The sequence below is a fragment of the Notechis scutatus genome, chromosome 10, assembly GCF_049901735.1.
Source record: "Notechis scutatus isolate UNSWTSFEM ecotype Mainland chromosome 10, rNotScu1.2, whole genome shotgun sequence".
In the NCBI taxonomy this organism is placed as follows: Eukaryota; Metazoa; Chordata; class Lepidosauria; order Squamata; family Elapidae; genus Notechis; species Notechis scutatus.
The window spans coordinates 3,952,549-3,972,076 of NC_142018.1; the positions used below are offsets into that span (position 1 = coordinate 3,952,549).

The 19,528-nt window shown below is 47.4% G+C and overlaps 1 protein-coding gene across 1 annotated transcript in view; it reads right to left on the reverse strand.

Annotated features, from left to right (window-relative positions):
- The window catches only part of NALF2 (NALCN channel auxiliary factor 2), a 32,702-nt gene extending 20,810 nt beyond the window's left edge, over positions 1 to 11,892 (reverse strand). Inside the window, exon 1 of the mRNA XM_026678573.2 lies at positions 11,034 to 11,892. Within this exon, the coding sequence (XP_026534358.2) occupies positions 11,034 to 11,810 (777 nt within the window). The 5' untranslated portion in view covers positions 11,811 to 11,892. The remainder of the gene's footprint in view (positions 1 to 11,033) is intronic.
- Between the last annotated feature and the right edge of the window lie 7,636 nt (positions 11,893 to 19,528).

The window sequence follows — 19,528 nt, forward strand, 5'->3', positions numbered from 1 at the left end:
CTTCCACCTATTCCTCACAGGATGGAAACTCTACGAAGCTGAGAGTTAGCAAAGCTACTTATGACGGTGAAGAAACCATTCCAATTCATGCAAGATATTGGTTTACACGGAGGACATTTGAGTTATTTTGCTGAAGATTGTCCTGCCCTGGGGCAATATCTGAAGCATTTATTAGCCCTGAAGCTGACATGTGGGAAAAGATAGCATTTTGCAAGTCGGGATGAACAATTTAGGCCTGGCTCCAAGCCTGCCTGTGATGGGACATGATCCTGCCTTCCACCTCAAGTTGCTCAGGGAAGAAGGCAAAGGACACTGAAAGGGTGCTCAGAGTGACACTACTGTACTCAGCATGGATCCTAGACATTTACTGTTATTGTTCAGTCACATTGGTTTGCTCCTCTCCTTTCCCCCTCCCCCATTCACTCCCCCAGAATCTGTGCTATTGAATTGTCTTTTTCCTCTGCGTGTTCCTGTAGTGCAAGAGATGGATCACCCTCACGTCTTTATAACCTACACATCTACAGCATTAGACCCAAAAGGCAGAGCATTTGATGCTTAGGATTGCCCCGTGCACTGTTTTGAAGGGCTGAAACTTTCCTCATCCTCCACTGATCAGATTTTTCACCGGGTCTGTCAAATATTCTAATTCTGCTGACTTGCTAGGAAGGAAGCATGAATCATTTAGAGTCACCGATCCTGTAACTGCATTATGAACATGGTTTTGAGAGTTTGGACCAATATCCAAAGGCACGGTGCCATGCCTTTAACCATGGAACTTGCTGCATTCCCTTCATTTTCCTCAAAGACTTTGGACCATTATTACGAGTGCATCGCCTGCCAAATGCATGGGTGCAGTACTACAGGTTATTGGGTTTTTTTCATTTAACCCCCTGTAAATCCATCCTCTTGGCTCCAGACATTACTTGTCCATTTGTCTGTCCACTTCCATGCTGGGGCTGTTAGCAATTGAAGCACTTTCTACCTGGCTTGTGAGCATTCTTAACAGAACACAGGATATAGAATAATAGCGTTGGAAGGGATCTTGGAGGTCTTGGTTCAAACCCCTGCCCCTGGCAGGAGAGACCCTACACCATTTCAGACCAATGGCTGTGCAGTCTCTTCTTGAAAGCCTCCAGTGGTGGAGTGCCCACAACTCCTGATGAATTGTTCTCGCTGTCAGGAAATTCCAGTTGTAAGCTTGATCTCTCTTTAATGACCTTCCATCTGTTACTTATGTGTCAGGTGCTTTGGAGAATAAGCGGACACCCTCTTCTCTGCGACACCCCCTCACCTACTGGAAGATAGTTATCATATTACCCCAATCCTTCTCTTTGTTAAACTAGACATGCCTAGTTCCCTCAATCATTCATCCGGGCTGAATGATTAGCCTCCGGGCTCTTTATCGTCTTTGTTCCTTTCCTCTGCACTCTTTGTAGGATCTCAACCTCTTTTTTTTCTATCACAGTGACCAGAATTGGAGCGGCTGACACCAAGCCAGTTCTCTCCGAAGATGATCGGTTGGGCCCACCCGCCTGGGCTCTAGGCTGTCCTTTATTCTTACCTTAGCTGCTTTGTGCGGCACAGCGGAGTGCTGAGCATCAGCCAGGAGATGGCGATTGCTCGCGGACGTTGTTTGGCAAGTACTGCGCAAAGCACGCACTCACCAAACTGCCCCCCTGTGCAGCATCCCTAGTGTGGTCTCATAAGTGCAGTATAAAGTGGTACTATCACTTCATGTGATCTTGAAACTATCCCTCTGTTGATGCAACCTGGGGCTGCGTTAGCTATTTTGGCAGTTGAAGCCACACAGCTGGTTCATATTCAAGTGGTGATCTACTAGTAACTAGGACACCTGGTACTCATCATTTGGGGTACTAATGGCGCCTCCCAAAACCAGTTGAGTACTGAGGTACCACTGTATGTATGTTTATTGCGGACTGGAAATGCCTTCTAGAGTTTTTCTAGGAAACAAGAAAAAAAAATGAACTTATAATTTATGGTTTTGCTGACTAGAAAGAAGAGAGCTATGTAAGAATAAGAGGAAAATTGATAATTGTACTTATGCTGTAAAGAAGAACAGAAGCTTGTATCTTTTTCTTCTTTCTTTTGTTTTTCTTTTACCTTTTTTGTTCTTTCCTTGCACTTTTAGCTTTCTCTTTTCTTCTTCTTTTATTTATATTCATTTGTACTAGTTTTTATCTTCCTTTAATTTTTTAAAAATAAAAATATATTAAAAATAAACAAAGATGATAATATATTTTGTTTGAAGTACAGTACAACACCTCACAATTTTTGTTACATTTGTTTCTTTGAATAAATTATAGCTTTCTAGTGTTGTGTGTCAATAATGAATATCATCCCACTAGTAATCCCTAACAGTATTTGTGTAGTTACCTGAATTCAGAACACTTGTTCCGCTTCCTTATTCCTTAGTAGTTGTATAGGTGTCAAAACATCTGTAGTTCTGAGCACCAGATATGGGAGTTTCCTATGAAACTCATATCCTCACCTTGGGGCTTCCTGCTTCTTTAGCTCCTTGAGTTCATATGTGGCTCTAGACTTTTTCCACCATCTTTCATTTGTAATTATTTCAATTTTTAAATAAATCATTATTGAATTATTGCTTCAAATAATTGCTTTCTGAAAGCTGCAGCCAAAAGGGACGCAATGGCTCAGTGGCTAAGACGCTGAGCTTGTTGATCAGAAAAGTCGGCAGTTTGGCGGTTCGAATCCCTAGCGCCGCAGAACGGAGTGAGCTCCCGTTCCTTGTCCCAGCTTCTGCCAACCTAGCAGTTCGAAAGCACGTAAAAAACGCAAGTAGAAAAATAGGGACCCCTTTGGTGGGAAGGGAACAGCGTTCCGTGCGCCTTCGGCATTCAGTCCTGCCAGTGACATGACCACGGAGACGTCTTCGGACAGCACTGGCTCATCTTTGGCTTTGTAATGGAGATGAGCAGTGCCCCCTAGAGCCGGGAACAACTAGCAGGTATGTGTGAGGGGAACCTTTACTTTTACCTTTAAAGCTACAGGTAGTCCTCAACCACAATTGAGCCCAAAACTAAGGTTGCTAAGTGAAACATCTGTTAAGTGAGTTTTGCCCCATTTTACGACCTTTCTTGCCACAGTTGTTAAGTGAATCACTGCAGTTGATAAGTTAGTTATATGGTTGTTAAGTGAATCTGGCTTCCCCTTTGCTTCTGCTTATCAGAAGGTCGCAAAAGGGGATCAGGTGACCCCAAGAGGACACTGCGACCATCGTAACTATGAACCAGTGGCCAAGCGGCTGAATTTTGATCACATGACCATTACGGATGCGGCAATGGTTGCTGAGTATGAAAAACTGGCTGGGGAATTCTGGGAGTTGAAGTCCTCCGGGCTTAAAGGGGACAAGGTTGGAGACCCCTGATTTTGTCAATTGGAAATGCCTGAGAATATGAACTTGTCTACTTTTGGCACCATTAATAACATTGGGGTGGGGTTTTTTTTATTACATTATTTTATTAATTCATTATGTGATCATTCTCTTTTATTAGTTTTATTGTTTTATACATGAGGTTTGCATATTCCTATAAGCTGCCATGTGCGAATAGGCAGCAATATAAATTTCCTAAAATAAACAAACAAATGAATAAAATAACATTTATTTATTTATTTAATTTCAACCCTGGCCAGTGGCCTCTTCTCTCGCCTGCCTCATCTGGGCTGAGCTACAGACCCAGTTTTGGGTTTTGATTTGGTTTCCCTTCTTGGTCCTTTGCTGTCCCCTTCAGCTCCTGAGAGGGTCGGTGTGGAGTGGGAAACCAGGGTGGCAGCAGGGAAGAGGCCTGCCCCTGTTGAACTCTGGTCTGGGGCCCGAGAGCTGAAGGGCCTCAGCTCTGCCCTCACTGACCAGCAGGTCTGTCCGTGAAAGGCTTCCAGTATAATGGAGCTGGGGGAGAAAGGGGTCACCACAGAGGTGGCATTCAGCAGGTTTGGACCGGTTCTGGAGAACTGATAGCGGAAACTTTGAGTAGTTTGTAGAACAGACCAATCCCACCTCTGACTGGCCCTGCCAACCCCATCGATTCTCAGGCTCCCATCGAGTCCCAGCTGATCGGCTGGGTCTTCTTTGGTTGCCCTTCACAGGAGAACGGAGCTGGAAAGCAGGTTAGTGGGGTGGGGAGGGAAGGGGGATTTTGCAGTTAACCTTCCCCTGCCACTCCCACCAAGCCACGTCACGCCCACAGAACCAGCAATAAAAAATGTTGAATGAAAGAGACAGGCATACCGAGTGAAGATGAAGTAATAAACAAAATCTTGATATGCGCTGAAATGGACAAGCTAACTTTAGAGATGAAAAATAAAGACGAGTCGGCATATTACGCAATTTGGGATGGATCCTATCACTGGTGGGAGCAGAAAGGAAGGTCTTAAGTTGGGAAAGGAGTTGCTGAGAGAGTAAATGAATGGATGAGTTGAAAATAGGACCAATGATGTTGGAAAATGTAATATATGAGCGAACAAATGTATATGTGTATATATTTGAATAACTGTATATAGGAAAACTGTATATGGGAAAACTTTTGGTCGGTATTTGCGATACTGACCAAAAGTTATGTCAAACCAACTTCACTATGTTCAATGTTTTTAATTGTTTTGTTCAATAAAATTTAAAAAATGTTGAATCCCACCACTGGGTCACCAGGCTGTTCCAAATGAAAGTCCTGCTGGCTTTGTAGAAGGAGCCATTTTTCTTCCTGCTTCTCTTACTTCGAGGTAGTCTCTTTTGTCTACTTCATTTAAATTCCCCAACCAATATTTTTTTTAAAAAAAAAACCTATTACTGTTTATCTCAGAAATATGGTCAAGTTCAGCTCAAACCTGAGAAAAACATTCTTTCCTGGATGCAACTCTCACACCTTTATAAAAATATTGATCAAAGATCCAGCCAGATCATTTGCCAGATCAAGAGTTCAGAACTATTTCTGTCACACTCTAAAAAAGTCATTGGTGGGGATATAATAAAAGCTGTGTTTCATTGAATCAATGTTAACAGAGCTAACGGGTGTGTTTTGTGCAACATGCTTTAATTGGGTCATGAAGTCAGAATGTCACACAAATAGGAAAAGTGGGTCAGGTGACACAGCTGATCAATTCCAGAGAGGGAAGAGCAAAAACGCTTTCTCCCAAATGTCAACAACACCCATAGCTCTGTGGATTTAGTTCCACAGCTCCACTTGCAGCTGCAGACCACAGGGAGGAGAACCTCTAGCTTGATCCTTGACATTAAGGTCTTCATGTAGTACCTGGTCCTGGATGGATCAATGGAGCACACTTTGATTCTATGTGGGTCTGTAGGCTGCCTCCAGAGTCTTTTGTGGACTGGGGTGGGATGGCAGATGGCAAATGATGAAAGCGGCACCACATCAATAGAAGACAAGTGCCACCCCTTTTCTATATTCACCATGACATTTCTCCTCAAAAGCAATGGAGTTGCATCAGGGTGGCACATTGTTGCTTTTGCTACAATGATAAAAGCCTGCATCCTGGGGACAATTCTGACCATGTCTCTGCTCCCAGTAGGTTTAAATATTTCAGAGAGGAGAAGGGCCAGATTTATACAATAACAGCCATGAATGAAGACATAATTTTGTTTTGGACACGCAACACCTCCTCTTTTGGCTATCTAACTTCTGGTTTACCTCTGAAAACCATCTTTATTTTATTTTATTTTTTATTTATTTGTTTGTTTGTTTATTTATTTATTTATTTTGTCAAGCAATTATTAGACAACAGGTATAAGTATAAACATGGTAATAAACACATGAAATGGATACGAACAAGAAAAAAGAAACAATAGGACAGGGACGGTAGGCACTGGTGCGCTTATGCACGCCCCCTACAGACCTCTTAGGAAAGGGGTGAGGTCAGTAGTAGACAGTCTAAGGTTAAAGTCTGTGGGGTTTGGGGAAGAAACCACAGTCAGGTAGAGTATTCCAGGCATTGACCACTCTGTTGCTGAAGTCGTATTTCCTGCAATCAAGTTTGGTGCGATTTACCTTGAGTTTCTATCTATTGTTTGCTCTTGTATTGTTATGGTTGGAGCTGAAGTAGGTAGGACATTGCAATGATTTGCAGGTAGGACATTGCAATGTATAATTTTATATACTATACTTAGATCGGACCGGAGGCGGCGTAGTTCTAAAAAATCTCTCCATTTTTGAGAGAAGACAAGTTCACAACTTGCCCTGAAATTGTGTTACCTCACTGGAAGCATTACCACAAAGAGAGATTCAACCTGAAAATAAGGAGAAACTTTCTGACGGTGAGAACAATCCACCAATGGAACAGAAGTTGCCCTCGGAAGTTGTGGGAGCGCCATCACTGAGACTTTCAAGAAGAGATTGGACTGCCATTTGTCAGAAATGGTGTAGGGTCTCCTGCTTGGGTGGGGGGGGGGGTTGGACTAAATGACCTACAAGGTCCCTTCCAACTCTGTTAATCTGAAACATAGCTCGAGTGGCAAAGGTGTTCTGTTCACAGCTCACTCTAAATCCCAAAATATCACATTAGCAGTTGCTCAAAACTCAGCCAGGTTTTATACAAGCCTGTTGTAAGAAAAGCAAGATCAGCAGTGAAGAGACCTCTGCTCTCCCCAAATATAATAGGTTCCTGAGTCCGTGACGCTGCCTCAGGCCACGTGCATTTTGGCATTGGCTCTTAAAGTAAAGAGCAGCCAACACAGCACAGGGGATGAATTCAAGGTGTACTGCCTTTAGCAACCAGCTGTGTAGCTTTTGGGCTAGTACAAAAGGCAGCTCAAATTGAGTAATTTTTGCAATTCATGAAAAGATCGTGTTCGACTCATTTCTGTATACATAGTCCTTGACTTTAGTAGGACCGTTCAAAGTTCCAATGGCACTGAAAAATGTGACCTATGACCATTTTTTATAGTTACCAAGTTACCTTTGCAGCATCCCTATGGTTACATGTTTTATATTTAGATGCTTGGCAACTGACTCGTATTAATGACGGTTGCAGTGTCCCGGGGGATCATGTGAACCTCTTTTGTGACCTTCTGACAAGCAGTCAGTGGAGAAGCCAGATTCACTTAACATCCAAGTTACCAACTTATCACCTGCAGAGATCCACTTAACAACTCTGGCAAGAAAGGTCATAAAATGGGGCAAAACTCGCCTAACTAATGTCTCACTTAACAACAGAAATGTTGGCCTTAATTGTGGCTGTAAGTCGAGGAGTATCTGTATAGGAGTGGGTACAGCTGGTATACCAGCACATATAGATTAGGCCTCTTTGACAGTGAAAGAACTGGGACCATTCTTTGGTGGAATGCATTGATTCAGAATAGACAATTTCCCACTTTCCAGAGGAAGAAATGGTCATTTACAATATTTACCATTGTATTAGGTTTCTACTTCCTCAAGCTGCTATCTGACCTGTACTGCACAGCAAGAGAGCTTAGGAGCGTAATACCTCTAAATCCTCTACAATCCTCTAAAAAAAAATCAGAGGGATTCGTGTGTGTGTGTGTGTGTGTGTGTGTGTGTGTTAAAAGGAACATGGCATTCAGTTCTGGTCACCACAATGTTGAGGCAAGATGTTGAGACTCTGGAAAGAGTGCGGAAAAGAGCGACAGAGATGATTAGGGGACTGGAGGCTAAAACATACGAAGAACATTTGCAGGAACTGGGCCTGGCTAGTCTAGTGAAGAGAAGGACTAGGGGAGATGTGATAGAAGTTTTCCAATATTTGAGGGGCTGCCCCAAAGAAAACGGGGTCAACCTATTTTCCAAAGTAGCTGAAGGCAAGGAAGAAAAACCATAGGTGCAAACTAATCAAGGAGAGAAGCAACCTAAAACTAAGGAGGAATTTTCTGACAGTGAGAATAACCAATCAGTGGAACAGAAGTTGCCTTCAGAAGCTGTGGGTGCTCCATCACTGGAGGCTTTCAAAAAGAGACTGGAGTGGATAATCACTTATCTGAAATGGTATAGGGTCTCCTGCTTAAGCAAGGGGTTGGGCTAGAAGACCTCCAAGGACCTTTCCAACTGTAATGTTCTGTGATGATTCAGGGTGTGGATACAAAATAAACACAGTCACAGAAACCCGGTAAAGCCCCTTTTATTCCTTCACTTTGCTTCCAAGCTCCAAATATCCTTGACTGAAGACAAAAAACTCCCACACAAGCAGTTACAAGAAGGAGGGGAAAAACAACACAAAGCAGGCAAGATAAGGGCTGGAGGACGTCCACAGATATCAGAACACACACTGGCAAGGACGCCAAACTCAGAGAGGAATCATAACCTAGAGATATTTCCACGCTTTGTTTCCAGCGTTCACCCATACGCATGTCCGTCCTCTTATTCAGTTGTCACAGCTGCAACCCATGAAAAGGATCAAGGCCCTCTCCTCCTTTGTAGACCACGTCCCTCCCTTATCCTCTCCTCCCTGTGTGCCCTAGGATGGAGAGGGGATGGGCCTGGGTCCTCCTCTGCCCCTCCCCAGCCTCCTCCACAACCTCCGGAGCCACACTCCCACTCCCTGTTGGCTGTTCCTCCTCTCCCTCAGAGTCAGTCTCCACCAGGGGCATGGCATGTTCTATGTACCATGTATGTATGCACTATACCTGAAAACATAGAAAAAAGTCATTCAAAGTTTTTGAATATGTTGCTAAAAATATACTCATAATACAATATGCAACACTCTAATACCAGCGATACAATTTTTTTCCTGGATTGAGGACTGCTTTATTTAAGAAGTCAGTGAAAAAAAAAGTAGACGACTTGGGAAAAGTTACGCTTTTAAATTAAATCCTCTCTCACTCCAGCTCCAATTTGTTTGTGTCTTCTTCTGGACACTTTTCATCATTGACTCTTTTCTGAGAACATCTATAGGAGTGAAATATGATGATCCCAGAGTAAACTGGGATCATGAGCTTGTCATTGGAAGCCAACCCTTACTGTTTTTAAGTTAACAGAATACCTGACAAAATAAAATGACGTAGCACTTGACACATCGAGACACACTGGATCATTACACCAATCTCCAAAGGAAACAAACCACACACCTACATACCAGCCTCCTCCAAAAGTTCCCCTCTCATCCAAGTGTATAAATCTTGCATTGTCAATGGAACTAAACCTTCTCCATTCCAATTATGGTTTCTTTTCCATATTGTGACAATGCAGAAAATCTCAGGGACCCTCCATTCCTTCTCCCCATGAAGGTCCCACAGTCAAAGCTGAAATGCAAGTATCAATAGAATCACCAGAAATCTTATCTTCTCCCCTCCACATAATATTAAAAGCCTAAACTATATGTTATATTCAACATGCATGATATACACTTGTACTTTTAATATAATGCTATAATGAGGTGGAATAATTTATTGTGGGATCAGAGGACACAGAGAAGGGACATTTAATGTTCCAGATCCAAATTAAAAACATCCTATGCCAATGTGATTATTTTTTCTTAACGTTAACTCTGTATGAGGAACAATTTTGGACAGAACTACACTAGTTAATGGAAACACCAAGCCTCCCTACATTTCCAAGTTCGTATGGAAATCAGTGTCCCCTGTACTTGTTTCTTGAAGGCACGTTCCACTTTCCAAAAATGGTGCATTTAATGTTATGAAACATTAAAGCCTTTTCAGAGAGGAAGTAACTGTCAAACTAATTCTTACATGAAGAATACTGAAACTTACATTGCATGCAAACTGAAAATTATTTTGTATGTAAACAAAATCCACATGTGGATTAATTTTACAGTACCTAATAAATAGAGTGTTGCATTTGTTCTTGGCTTTCTTGCAACATTTAAAAGATTCACAAAATGCAGTCAGTTTGGAGATAAATTTTCTTTACAACCCAGAAATGCTTCAGGTCACATTTTCAGCTCTTCTTACTCTTCTCTATCCCTGCAAGAGCTATTAATTCTCTGGGATTCAATTCTTAATTGGGATATCTTATTTCCAGAAGTGGCTGGGGGGGGGGGGCAGGTCAGGGAGTCTGTACCCAAGCCAGAGCCCTGGCCCCGCATGTACCTTCCGCTGAGTTCTATGCAAGTTATACCTGGAAATGCTACCCATGGAACTGGGCCTGAGGTTCCATTGACCCAAGCCCAGCCACATCCATTTCGCCAAATCATGTCTATCAGTAGGAGCAACTTTTGGAAGAGTCTTTGGGATGTGTTAGATGCCCTGGAGAGCAGTTATCAAAGATCAAACAGATCAAACATCCCAAAGTAAAATTTCTAAAATGCTTTGATGTGAGCGAAGTTTGGAAAGTATAATAAACTGATGCACAGTTAAAGAGAACACTTTGGGACGTCTACAGGAATACATAATAGCTAAATGTTCCCCGTTCAGCGAGGCAGCTCAAAGCAACTAGCAACACCGGTCAAAAGTTGAGATTACACTACAATGAAATAGAGAGTGTTGTCAACAAGGCAGATCCACTGCCTTCTTAATAAAAAGTAACATATGGGAGAGCAGCTTTCCAAAAAAAGGTTCCTTGGTTCTAGATCAAAAGAATGAGCCTTACATAGGAAAGCCAAGGTGAGTTGTCCTGAGTGGCAGTCAGTTCAGAGCGGCTACTTAATCACGAGGCTATTTGGCTACCAAGGAAGATGAGATTCCCAGCCCTTGAGCAGCCCTGCTGTACACCAAATCACTGAGGACAATCTACATCCTTCCCAAGAAATTCTGACCAGGGCTGCTGCCCGAAAAGCCTTTGAAAGCAGCCAACCTGCAAGAAGCCAACGGCCTGGCTCTCTCTCCGTGGCTGGCATTCCTCCCATCTCAACCCATCTGTCCAGACCAAATCCGGCTTATCAGCAGCAAGAGAGAAGGCCCACTCTGGTGGTCAAGAGAGAAGGGAGGGAGGAGGCTACAGCAGCGGCCAGTGGGACGAATCCCAACAGGCGGAGCAGCTGTTGCCCCCAAAGCCAGGGCCAGGGCCAAGGGGGTTTTGGCTGCAGGGGAAACGTTTCGGGGTGCCCCCCTCCCGCCCGCTCCACCGCCTCCCTACCTTGCAGTCTCTGATGCAGGAGCGCACAGAATAATCCTCGGCCTGCAGGTATTTCTCCAGCACAAGCTCGAACTCCTCGTATTTTTCCTGAGCGTGTTGGTCCAGCCTTTGATACGCCTCCAAGCAGCTGCTGCAGGCCTCCCCGCGCTGGGCTCCCGCCGCAGCGGACAGGAAATCCATCAGCAGGTTGGCCAAGGTGCAGTCCAGGCTCTCCGGGCCGGCCATGCCGAGCAGCAAGTCCCAGGCCGTGTAAGCGTCACAAAAGGGGAGGCGGAAGGTCCGAAAGTGGCCCTCCAGGAAGTCCAGCTGGGGAGAGGAGGAGGCGGCGGCGGCGGCGGCGAGGGCGGCGGCCGCGGGCAGCCGGAGAGGCACGGCGGCGAAGGCGGCCAGAGAGCCCTGCTGGAAGAGGCGCCGCGGCGAGCAGGCCGAGCTCAGGTCCGGGCGACGGTCCGGGGCGGCGGGCGAGCAGGGCGGGGGGGCCGGCGGGCCCTCGGCGCTCCGGTTGCGCGGCCCTCCGACCAGGGCGGGCCCGGCCGCCGACATGGCCGGGCTTCTGGCCTCAGCTCGGAGCCGCGTCCCGGCGGCGGCGCCGCAGAGCCACAGGCGGTCGGAGAGGAGGACGGCGAAGAAGAGCAGCGAGCCCAGCGACAAGCGCCATTTCTGCGCCCGCTCCGAGTCGGCGCACGGCTTCTCGGGCGGGCCCGGGCGGGCGGCTAGGGCGGCGGCGGCGGCGGCGGCCTCGTGTTCCCGTGGCTGCATCCAAGCGCCGCTGGTCATATTTTTGGGGGCGGCGGCGGCGGCGGCGGCGGCGGGGGGCTCCCGGGCTCGGCCGCTCCTCCGGCCGCCCCCTCCGCGGGCAGAATGTCACCTGCCGCCGCCGCCGCCCGGGCCCGGTGGGAAGGGGAGGGGCGGCCCCATGGCGGCTCACCCTGCGGCCCGCGACCAGAGCCCGCCCGCTCCTCCTCCTCCTCCACCGCCGCTGAGCCCCGCGCGGACGCCCCCAGCCTCCCCCGCGAGGCCGCTAAGGGCTGCCGGGGCCCGGCGCATGGTGCTGCGCCGCCGCGGCGCTTCTCAGCATGGCCGGCCCGGGCGGGAGGAGGCCGCGCCGCGCCGTCCGGGCATCTCCCTCCCTCCCCTCCTCCTCCTCCTCCTCCTCCCGGGCGTCCCGGCTGCTGGTCCGGCGCTCCGGGCCTCACCGCTTGGCCCGCTTCATCTTCCGTCCCTCCGCCCCGCCTGCCTCGGCCCTGCCTCCCGCCCTCACTCGCCTTTCCTCTTGCGCTTCAGGCCACTCCGGAGCGCCCGGGCGCGGCGGCCAGGCCTGTCCATCTCCCCCTCCCGCGCCCGCCGCTCGCCTTAGCCCGTCGCCATCTTCCGCCGGGCAGGGAACACCTTGAGAAATCGATCGGGTCGGAAAGGAGGGGGCGGCCGGAGGGGGGGCGCATGCGCGCTCCGCTCCGCACCCGGGGAACACTTCCTTCGCTCGGCGCCCCTGACGCCGCCACAGCGCCCACGAAGCCGCCGCCGCCGCCGCCGCTGCCATCGGCCCCTGAAAGCCCGGGCGGCCGGCGTCGGGGGCGGCTGGCGGGCGGTTCCCCCGACTGCGCCTCCTCCCCCGGGCCTTCCCGGCGGGCTGGCGGGCCGTGGTGCTGAAAGGACAGCTCCGGAAGGGCGGGAAGCGCCGCGCTCTTGGGGCAGCGAGCGGAGGAGCCCCGCGGGGCGCCGGCCGGCTTCTTCGGGAGCGTTTAGCCGCGCGGGGCCGGTCGCGAGGCGCGGCGGGGACGTCCCGCGATAGAGAGGAGGGGCGACCGCGGCTGAGGCTGGAGAGCCGCCCGCGAGGGTGGCGGCGCCTCGGAAGCCTCATTGGCTTCCCCCACGGTCCCCGCGGCTGCGAGCGAGGCTTTGTGCGGAGACGGCGGGCGGCGCCCCGAGGCGAGGCGAGGCGCCTCTTGGCTGCCTCCTCCCCCTTCCCAGAGCTTCGCCCGTCGGCAGCAGCGGTCCCCCGCCCCCGGCCCTCCGTCACTCCCGTCCAGGGAGACCTCGACGAAGAGCGGGGCGCCTTGAGCTGCAGTGGCTGCCCCGAAAGCCAACTCCACTGGCAAGGTTCGTTCCATCTTCGTCCTGGAGGAAATCGATCGCTAATACCCCTTCCACGTTTCAGATGCATCCAGCATGCGGAGACATCGCTGGTCTTTCTTTGGGATGACCTTTGGCGGAGCTGCAACAAGAGGAACAGATTTGGAAGGGACCTTGAAGGTCTTCTAGTCTAGTCCAGGGGTCTCCAACCTTAGCAGCTTTAAGCCTGGGGGACTTCAACTCCCAGAATTCCCCAGCCAGCTTTCCCCTTTTCTCAACCTTGGCTGGGGGATTCTGGGAGTTGAAGTCCACATATCTTCCAAGTAGCCAAAGTTGAGGGACACTGGTTTAGAGCAGGAGTCTCCAACCTTGGCCACTTTAAGCCTGGTGGACTTCAACTCCCAGAATTCCCCAGCCAGGCCAAGTTTGGAGACCCTTGTTGTAGTCCAATCCTCCTGCTTAAGCAGGAGACCCCATACCATTCTGGACAAATGCCTGTCCAATCTCTTAAAAACCTCCAGGGATGAAGCACCCACAACTTTTGGAGGCAAGCTATTCCACTGGTTCATTGTTCCCACTGACAGAAACTTTCTCCTTAATTCTAGGTTGGATCTCTCTTCCATAAGTTTCCATCTGTTAGTTCTTGTACTGCCCTAAGGTGTTTTGGAGAATAGGCTGATCCCCTCTTTGTAATATTGTGTAATAAGTAATATGTGTCCAATCACACTTGATTAATAGAGAAGTCTAGTCTAGTCTAGTCTATTTCCTCAAGTACTGGAAGACTGCTATCATGTCACCCCTAGTCCTTCTGTTAGACTACTCAAGTGCAGATGTAGTCCATCTGGTCCTGTGATTTAAATTTGTCTAGTGGATAGGCATTCTTTTACAATTGTCTTGCCAATTTTGATTTATATTCCTAATCTGTCTTTTATGGTGTTGCTTTTGGTAGATTGGGCTATTTTTTTCCCTTTTCCATGAAGACAAAGAATGAATAGCAGTTCTGCTTTCTCCCTGCTGCCTGTCAGGTCCTTGCCATTTTCTCCCAATAGTGGATCAATCATTCCCATGATTTTTTTCCTTATTTTTTACAACCTTCCTGCTTTATTGCAACCATCCTGGTTCCTTTTTTTTTAATCCCAGCCATTTTTGGTACCATTTGCCATGGTACCTTGCTGGATGTCTGTTGGGATTAGGAATGAACAGTTTATTGTCTTAATTTAAGAAATGTTTAAGCACCATCAAGATTAATGTGGGCAGAAGGCTGCAAGTTGCAGCCCAGCAGTCAAACACATCGGACAAATAGAACTCTAATCATAAAAACATTCTTTCTGAATATTTTAATGGCTACCGACTGGAGCCTGGTAACTTTGCAAGGTATGCTCATTTACATACATGCGTGCATATTGTGTGTGTATGTGTGTCAACTGGACATCATGCAGAATTGTCTGACTTGGACCAAGATTATCTGAAAACAAATCTGATATTTCACAAGAATGCAATGTGCAGTGTGTACCTTTTATCAATCTTTGACACAATTGGATGGAAGACCATGTAGTAGGCTTTGGATATTGCCAACATCCAAAGATCTGCATAGGAATGGACCAAGAAAACCAAGCACTTTGCTTGTTTTCTTTGTGATAGTCCTGAAATGTAAGGCAAAAATCAATGTGTATCAGGACTGAGGACTCAACCACCTAGGCCTCTCCCAAACACTGTATATTGTGTACCTGAGACATGAAATTGGGACTTTTCAATTCATTTATCCCTTCCCTGATATAGACCTTTTACTTTATAGCAGTTCAGGAATGCCACCCAGAGTTACTTTGGATAGTGAGATGGGCAGCAGTTAGGTAGGGAGGTAGGGAGGTAGGTAGACAGACAGACAGATAGGTAGGTAGATAATTTAAGAACATTGACAACTATATGGTTAGAAACTCCGTCTTCTTGCACAGTTGGTAAAGAGTGATGATTACCAACCATTCAGGAAAGATGAAGGAATGAAAAAGTCATCTACTACCCAAATGATAGCTTTTCCCTGTTTATGTGAATGCGGAGATTGGGCACAAGAGAAAGCGAGTGGTCAGGATTAGGCTGGGATGTTTTCTTGAGAGCCATCACGGATGCGCTCCTTGCCTTCTGCAGTGACATCACTTTTCATCATCAGGTTCTACACTGAAAATTCTCTTTGCATCTCAGGACATCCCAGGTTACCATGGAGACAGGAACAAGCACTTTGAAATGATTCAAGCTTTACTGACCACTCTTCACTGGATGCTCACCTAGTTAGCGTCAGTTTCTTCCATCCTTTGAAATATATATATTTTTATCTATCATGGCAGGTAGGAATTGGGCCATCTCACTGCTTAAGGGAGTCCCTTGTTCCTCCAGAAAACTCATTCAGTGGCAAATAGTTGCATTACACAGGCATAACAAGGGGAAGGAGAAGTATTGGGGAGGGCCATAAAAGAGGAGGAGACGGAAACTATGATGGTGTGGCTTAAACAGTAGCATTAATTAATTAATTAATTTATTACTTCCTCTTCACTAGGGATTTCTTTCTCCTTCCACTTCTGAGGAAACACCATTCTTGCCCCAGTGATGACATGTATTATCAAGTATAACTCTTCCTTATTATGTTTTTTTTGGGGGAGGTATAATTCCCAATAAAAAGCATTCTGGTCTATGGTCTATTTTAAACCCCATCATTTCTTCCAGCCACTTCCCAATCCTGTACCAAAACTCTTGTGCTTTTTTACAGCTCCACCATACATGATAGTATGTGCCTCGTTCCATTAAGCATTTCCAACATTTTGACTCCCCTGCCTATTGAGTTCCTTGCAAGCCCAGAGCCTATTTTCCACCATGCCAGGATCCAGACCCTCCTCCCCAACCCCATCCCTCGTGGTGCCAGGACTGCATTTGTTGAGCAAAGTAGTCACTTTCCAGGGATTTTGAGCAAAGCCTCCCAGCACTGTGGTCCAGACTCACCAAGGATGCTGGACATTGCCAAGCTCCAGCCAATGAGGTTAGGAGGACTGCTGATGTCACAATCAAGGCTGTGATTGGCCTGGACCTGAGATTTGAAAAAAAATCATCAGCTGGCAAACGGGCCTTTTAATTGTTTAGCCAACTTTAAGGGGATTTTGCAAGTGAGCCCTGAATCCGCTAACCAGAGCTAGTCCATCTGAGTAGACAACTGTCAATTGACTGGACAGCTTGGGAAGCAACGGATTTTGCCTTTCCTTTTTTGCGGTTGAAGTCCAAATTAAAATGTTGTCCCTCGTATCAGCTACCAGCCCTGGATGACATCTTCACATCTCGCTGTTTAAGGAAGTTGCACAACATTCTCAGAGATTCTTCCCATCCTGCTTACAATCTTTATGAACTGTTGCCTTCTGGCAGAAGATACAGAACAATTAAAACTCGGGCCACACTTTTTCTGAATAGTTTTTATCCCAGAACTATAATTGCACTTCACAATGCTTAAGGACCACCATCAGTGAGCTGTTGGACATTATTCTGTTGTGTGGATGCTTCTGTGTTTTAGAAGGTGGGGGATTTTGGCAGGTGGGGAGGTGTTTGAGGATTGCCATGTGTGTGTTCATGTTGAATCTGGTCTCTGGGTGTTATGTGAATTTCGTTGTATGTATACTGTGTATATACGTACAATGACAATAAAGAATTCAATCTGTAATCTAGCCTTAGAGATCTAGAGAATCAAGGGTGGGGTGTTTTTTTTTTTTTTTTTTTTGTAAATGCCCAAATGAATAGGAGCCGAAAGGGAAATATACATTAGGATTCAATATTATCCATCTTAAAAAGACATTGTGAAGATTGTGCCTGAAGAAACACCTGCCCCTCCGCCTCCAGGGGCAGCCACACACCAGCAGCCCAGGGGTGGGATTCTACCGGTTCAGACCGGTTCTATAGAACTGGTTGTTATGATTCTGCGCAGTTCAGAGAACTGGAAAACCTTGCGGCTGGCTAGCCCTGCCCCTCTCCGCTCGCCCCTCCCAGTCAGTCCTTATCGTGCATGCACAACATTGTGTGCATGCCCAACATCGCTGACTGGGTTTCAGTCACTCCTTTAAATTATTTTTTTCCCCTCCGCCTCCAGAACAGCTCAGCTGTTCCTATGATCAGCTGTGCTGGGATTCCCCTTGCTGTCTTACTGCTTCACCCAGGCGGCTTCCCTCAGGCCCAGGAAGGCAAAACATGGAGGGAGAAGCACAGCAAACCCCACCACTGCGCTCCATTATTTTTATTTTTTTTGCTTTCCTGGGCCCCAGGGAAGCTTCCTGGGAGCAAACTACCCCCTAGGAGGCTTCCCTGAGGCCCAGAAGGCCCCCCCCCCCAAAATGGAGGGGTGTGCTGCCCCCCCCAAAAGCCACGCCTACTCAGTCACATGGCCACGCCCACCTAGCCACGCCCACTGAACTGGTTGTGAAAAATGTTGAATCCCACCCCTGCAGCAGCCCCTCTGCCCACTTTCGAGTCACTGCCCCACGGCACTGCCAAACGGCCTTGCCCCCTTGGCAGAGAAGCCACAGCACGTAAGCCACCGCCTGCAGCTGCTCTTTCAACCTCGGGCGCACGGAGGACACGCGGCCCACGCAACAATGCAAATCGACTGCACACACCCACACACCCGCACACAGCCAGCCTTCTTGCTCTCTCTTTAGCTGCCTTCAAATGATGGCACCCTGCCCCTCCCCCCCAAAAATCTGCATTATCTCATCTTTCAACAATTCAAGTCCACCATCCTCAAGAAACTTGTAGATTGGGCTGTGATGAGGCTGGAATCAAGATGTGGGGGGGGGGGGGATATTGTTTGGGAACAATATATAGCAGGGATCTCCAACCTTGGCAATTTTAAGACTTGTGGACTTCAACTCCCAGAATTCTTAAAAGTTGCCAAGTGTGATGACCCAAAAGGGGCGTGGCACAAAAGCAACAAAGTCACAAAAATAGGTAAAGTCCCTTTAATTCCTCCAATTTGGCCTCCAATGTCCAGTTATGATCGGCTGGAGAAAGAACTCTCCCAAGAACAGTTTTTAAAGGGAAGAAATTCCGTCCAAACTCAAAGTACATATATAAATTATAAATAAAAACCAACACAAACCACGCTGCAACAATTAACGAGACAGGACAGGATAAGGAATTGCAGACATCAAAAGATAACGAAATACACACACTTGGGAGGACGCCAGAACTCAGATAAGACTTGACAAACAAAGTTAATGCACGCTTTGCTTCCAGCAACTTTGCCATGCGCAGTTTGCCCTTTTAAACAGTCTTCCCAGCTGCAGACCATGAAGGGGATCAGGGCCCTTTCCTTCCCCGTAAACCACACAACTCACGTTGCCCCCTTATCTGTTCCTTCCTGCATGCCCTAGGATGAAGAGGCGGGTAGGCCTGGGTCTTCCTCTGAATGCCCAGCTGGCCTGTGCCCTTCCCCATATCCTCCAGCCACCGGAGCCATACGCTCACTCCCTGTCAGCTGTTGCACCTCTCCCTCGGAATCAGATTCCAATAGGGGCATGACACTAAGGTTGGAGACCCCTGACATATAGTACTGTTTGCTGTTACTATCATTTTGTTGGCACTGACCCACCCAGGATGTTATACCCCAGACTGGTGTCCATTTCAGTCTCCTCAATAAATAAGATAAAGAGAAGGTGTTACTTCTGTGTGATCTCCTGTTGAAAGACAAAATCTGGGAGTTGAAGTCCATCAGGCTTAAAGTTGCCAAGGTTGGAGATCCCTGATATGGGGCATAGACAATTTCAGGCAAGAGACTGTCCAGCCTCTTCTTAAAATCTCCAGTGTTGGAGCCCCCACAACTTCTGGTGGCAAGCTGTTCCACTGATTGATGGTTCTCACTGATAAGGAATTTCTCCTTAATTCCAGGTTGCTTCTCTCCTTGAGTAGTTTCCATCCGTTGCTTCTTGTCTTCTGGTGCTTTGGATTGGAAAATATCCACATCCACAGCTTTCTCATTCACATTCATCCAGAATACTAAGCCATGGTTAGGTTTACAGATTATGGTCTTGCAGTCCTTGAAGAACCACAAGCCATCTTATGGCTGGGAAGAGAATAGAATAAGAGTTGGAAGGGACCTTGGAGGTCTTCTAGTCCAACCCCCTGCTTAGGGTTAGGGTTAACCCTAACAAGTGGCTGTCCAGTCTCTTCTTGAAAGCTTCCAGTGATGAAGCTCCCACAACTTCTGAAGGCAACGTCTGTTCCACTGGTTGATTGTTCTCACTGTCAGGAAGTTTCTTCTTAGTTCTAGGTTGCTTCTCTCCTTGAAGAGTTTCCATCCATTGCTTCTTGACCTGCCTTCTGGTGCTTTGGAGAATAGGTTGGAAACTCATCAAGGAGAGAAGCAACCTAGAACTAAGGAGAAATTTGCTAACAGTAAG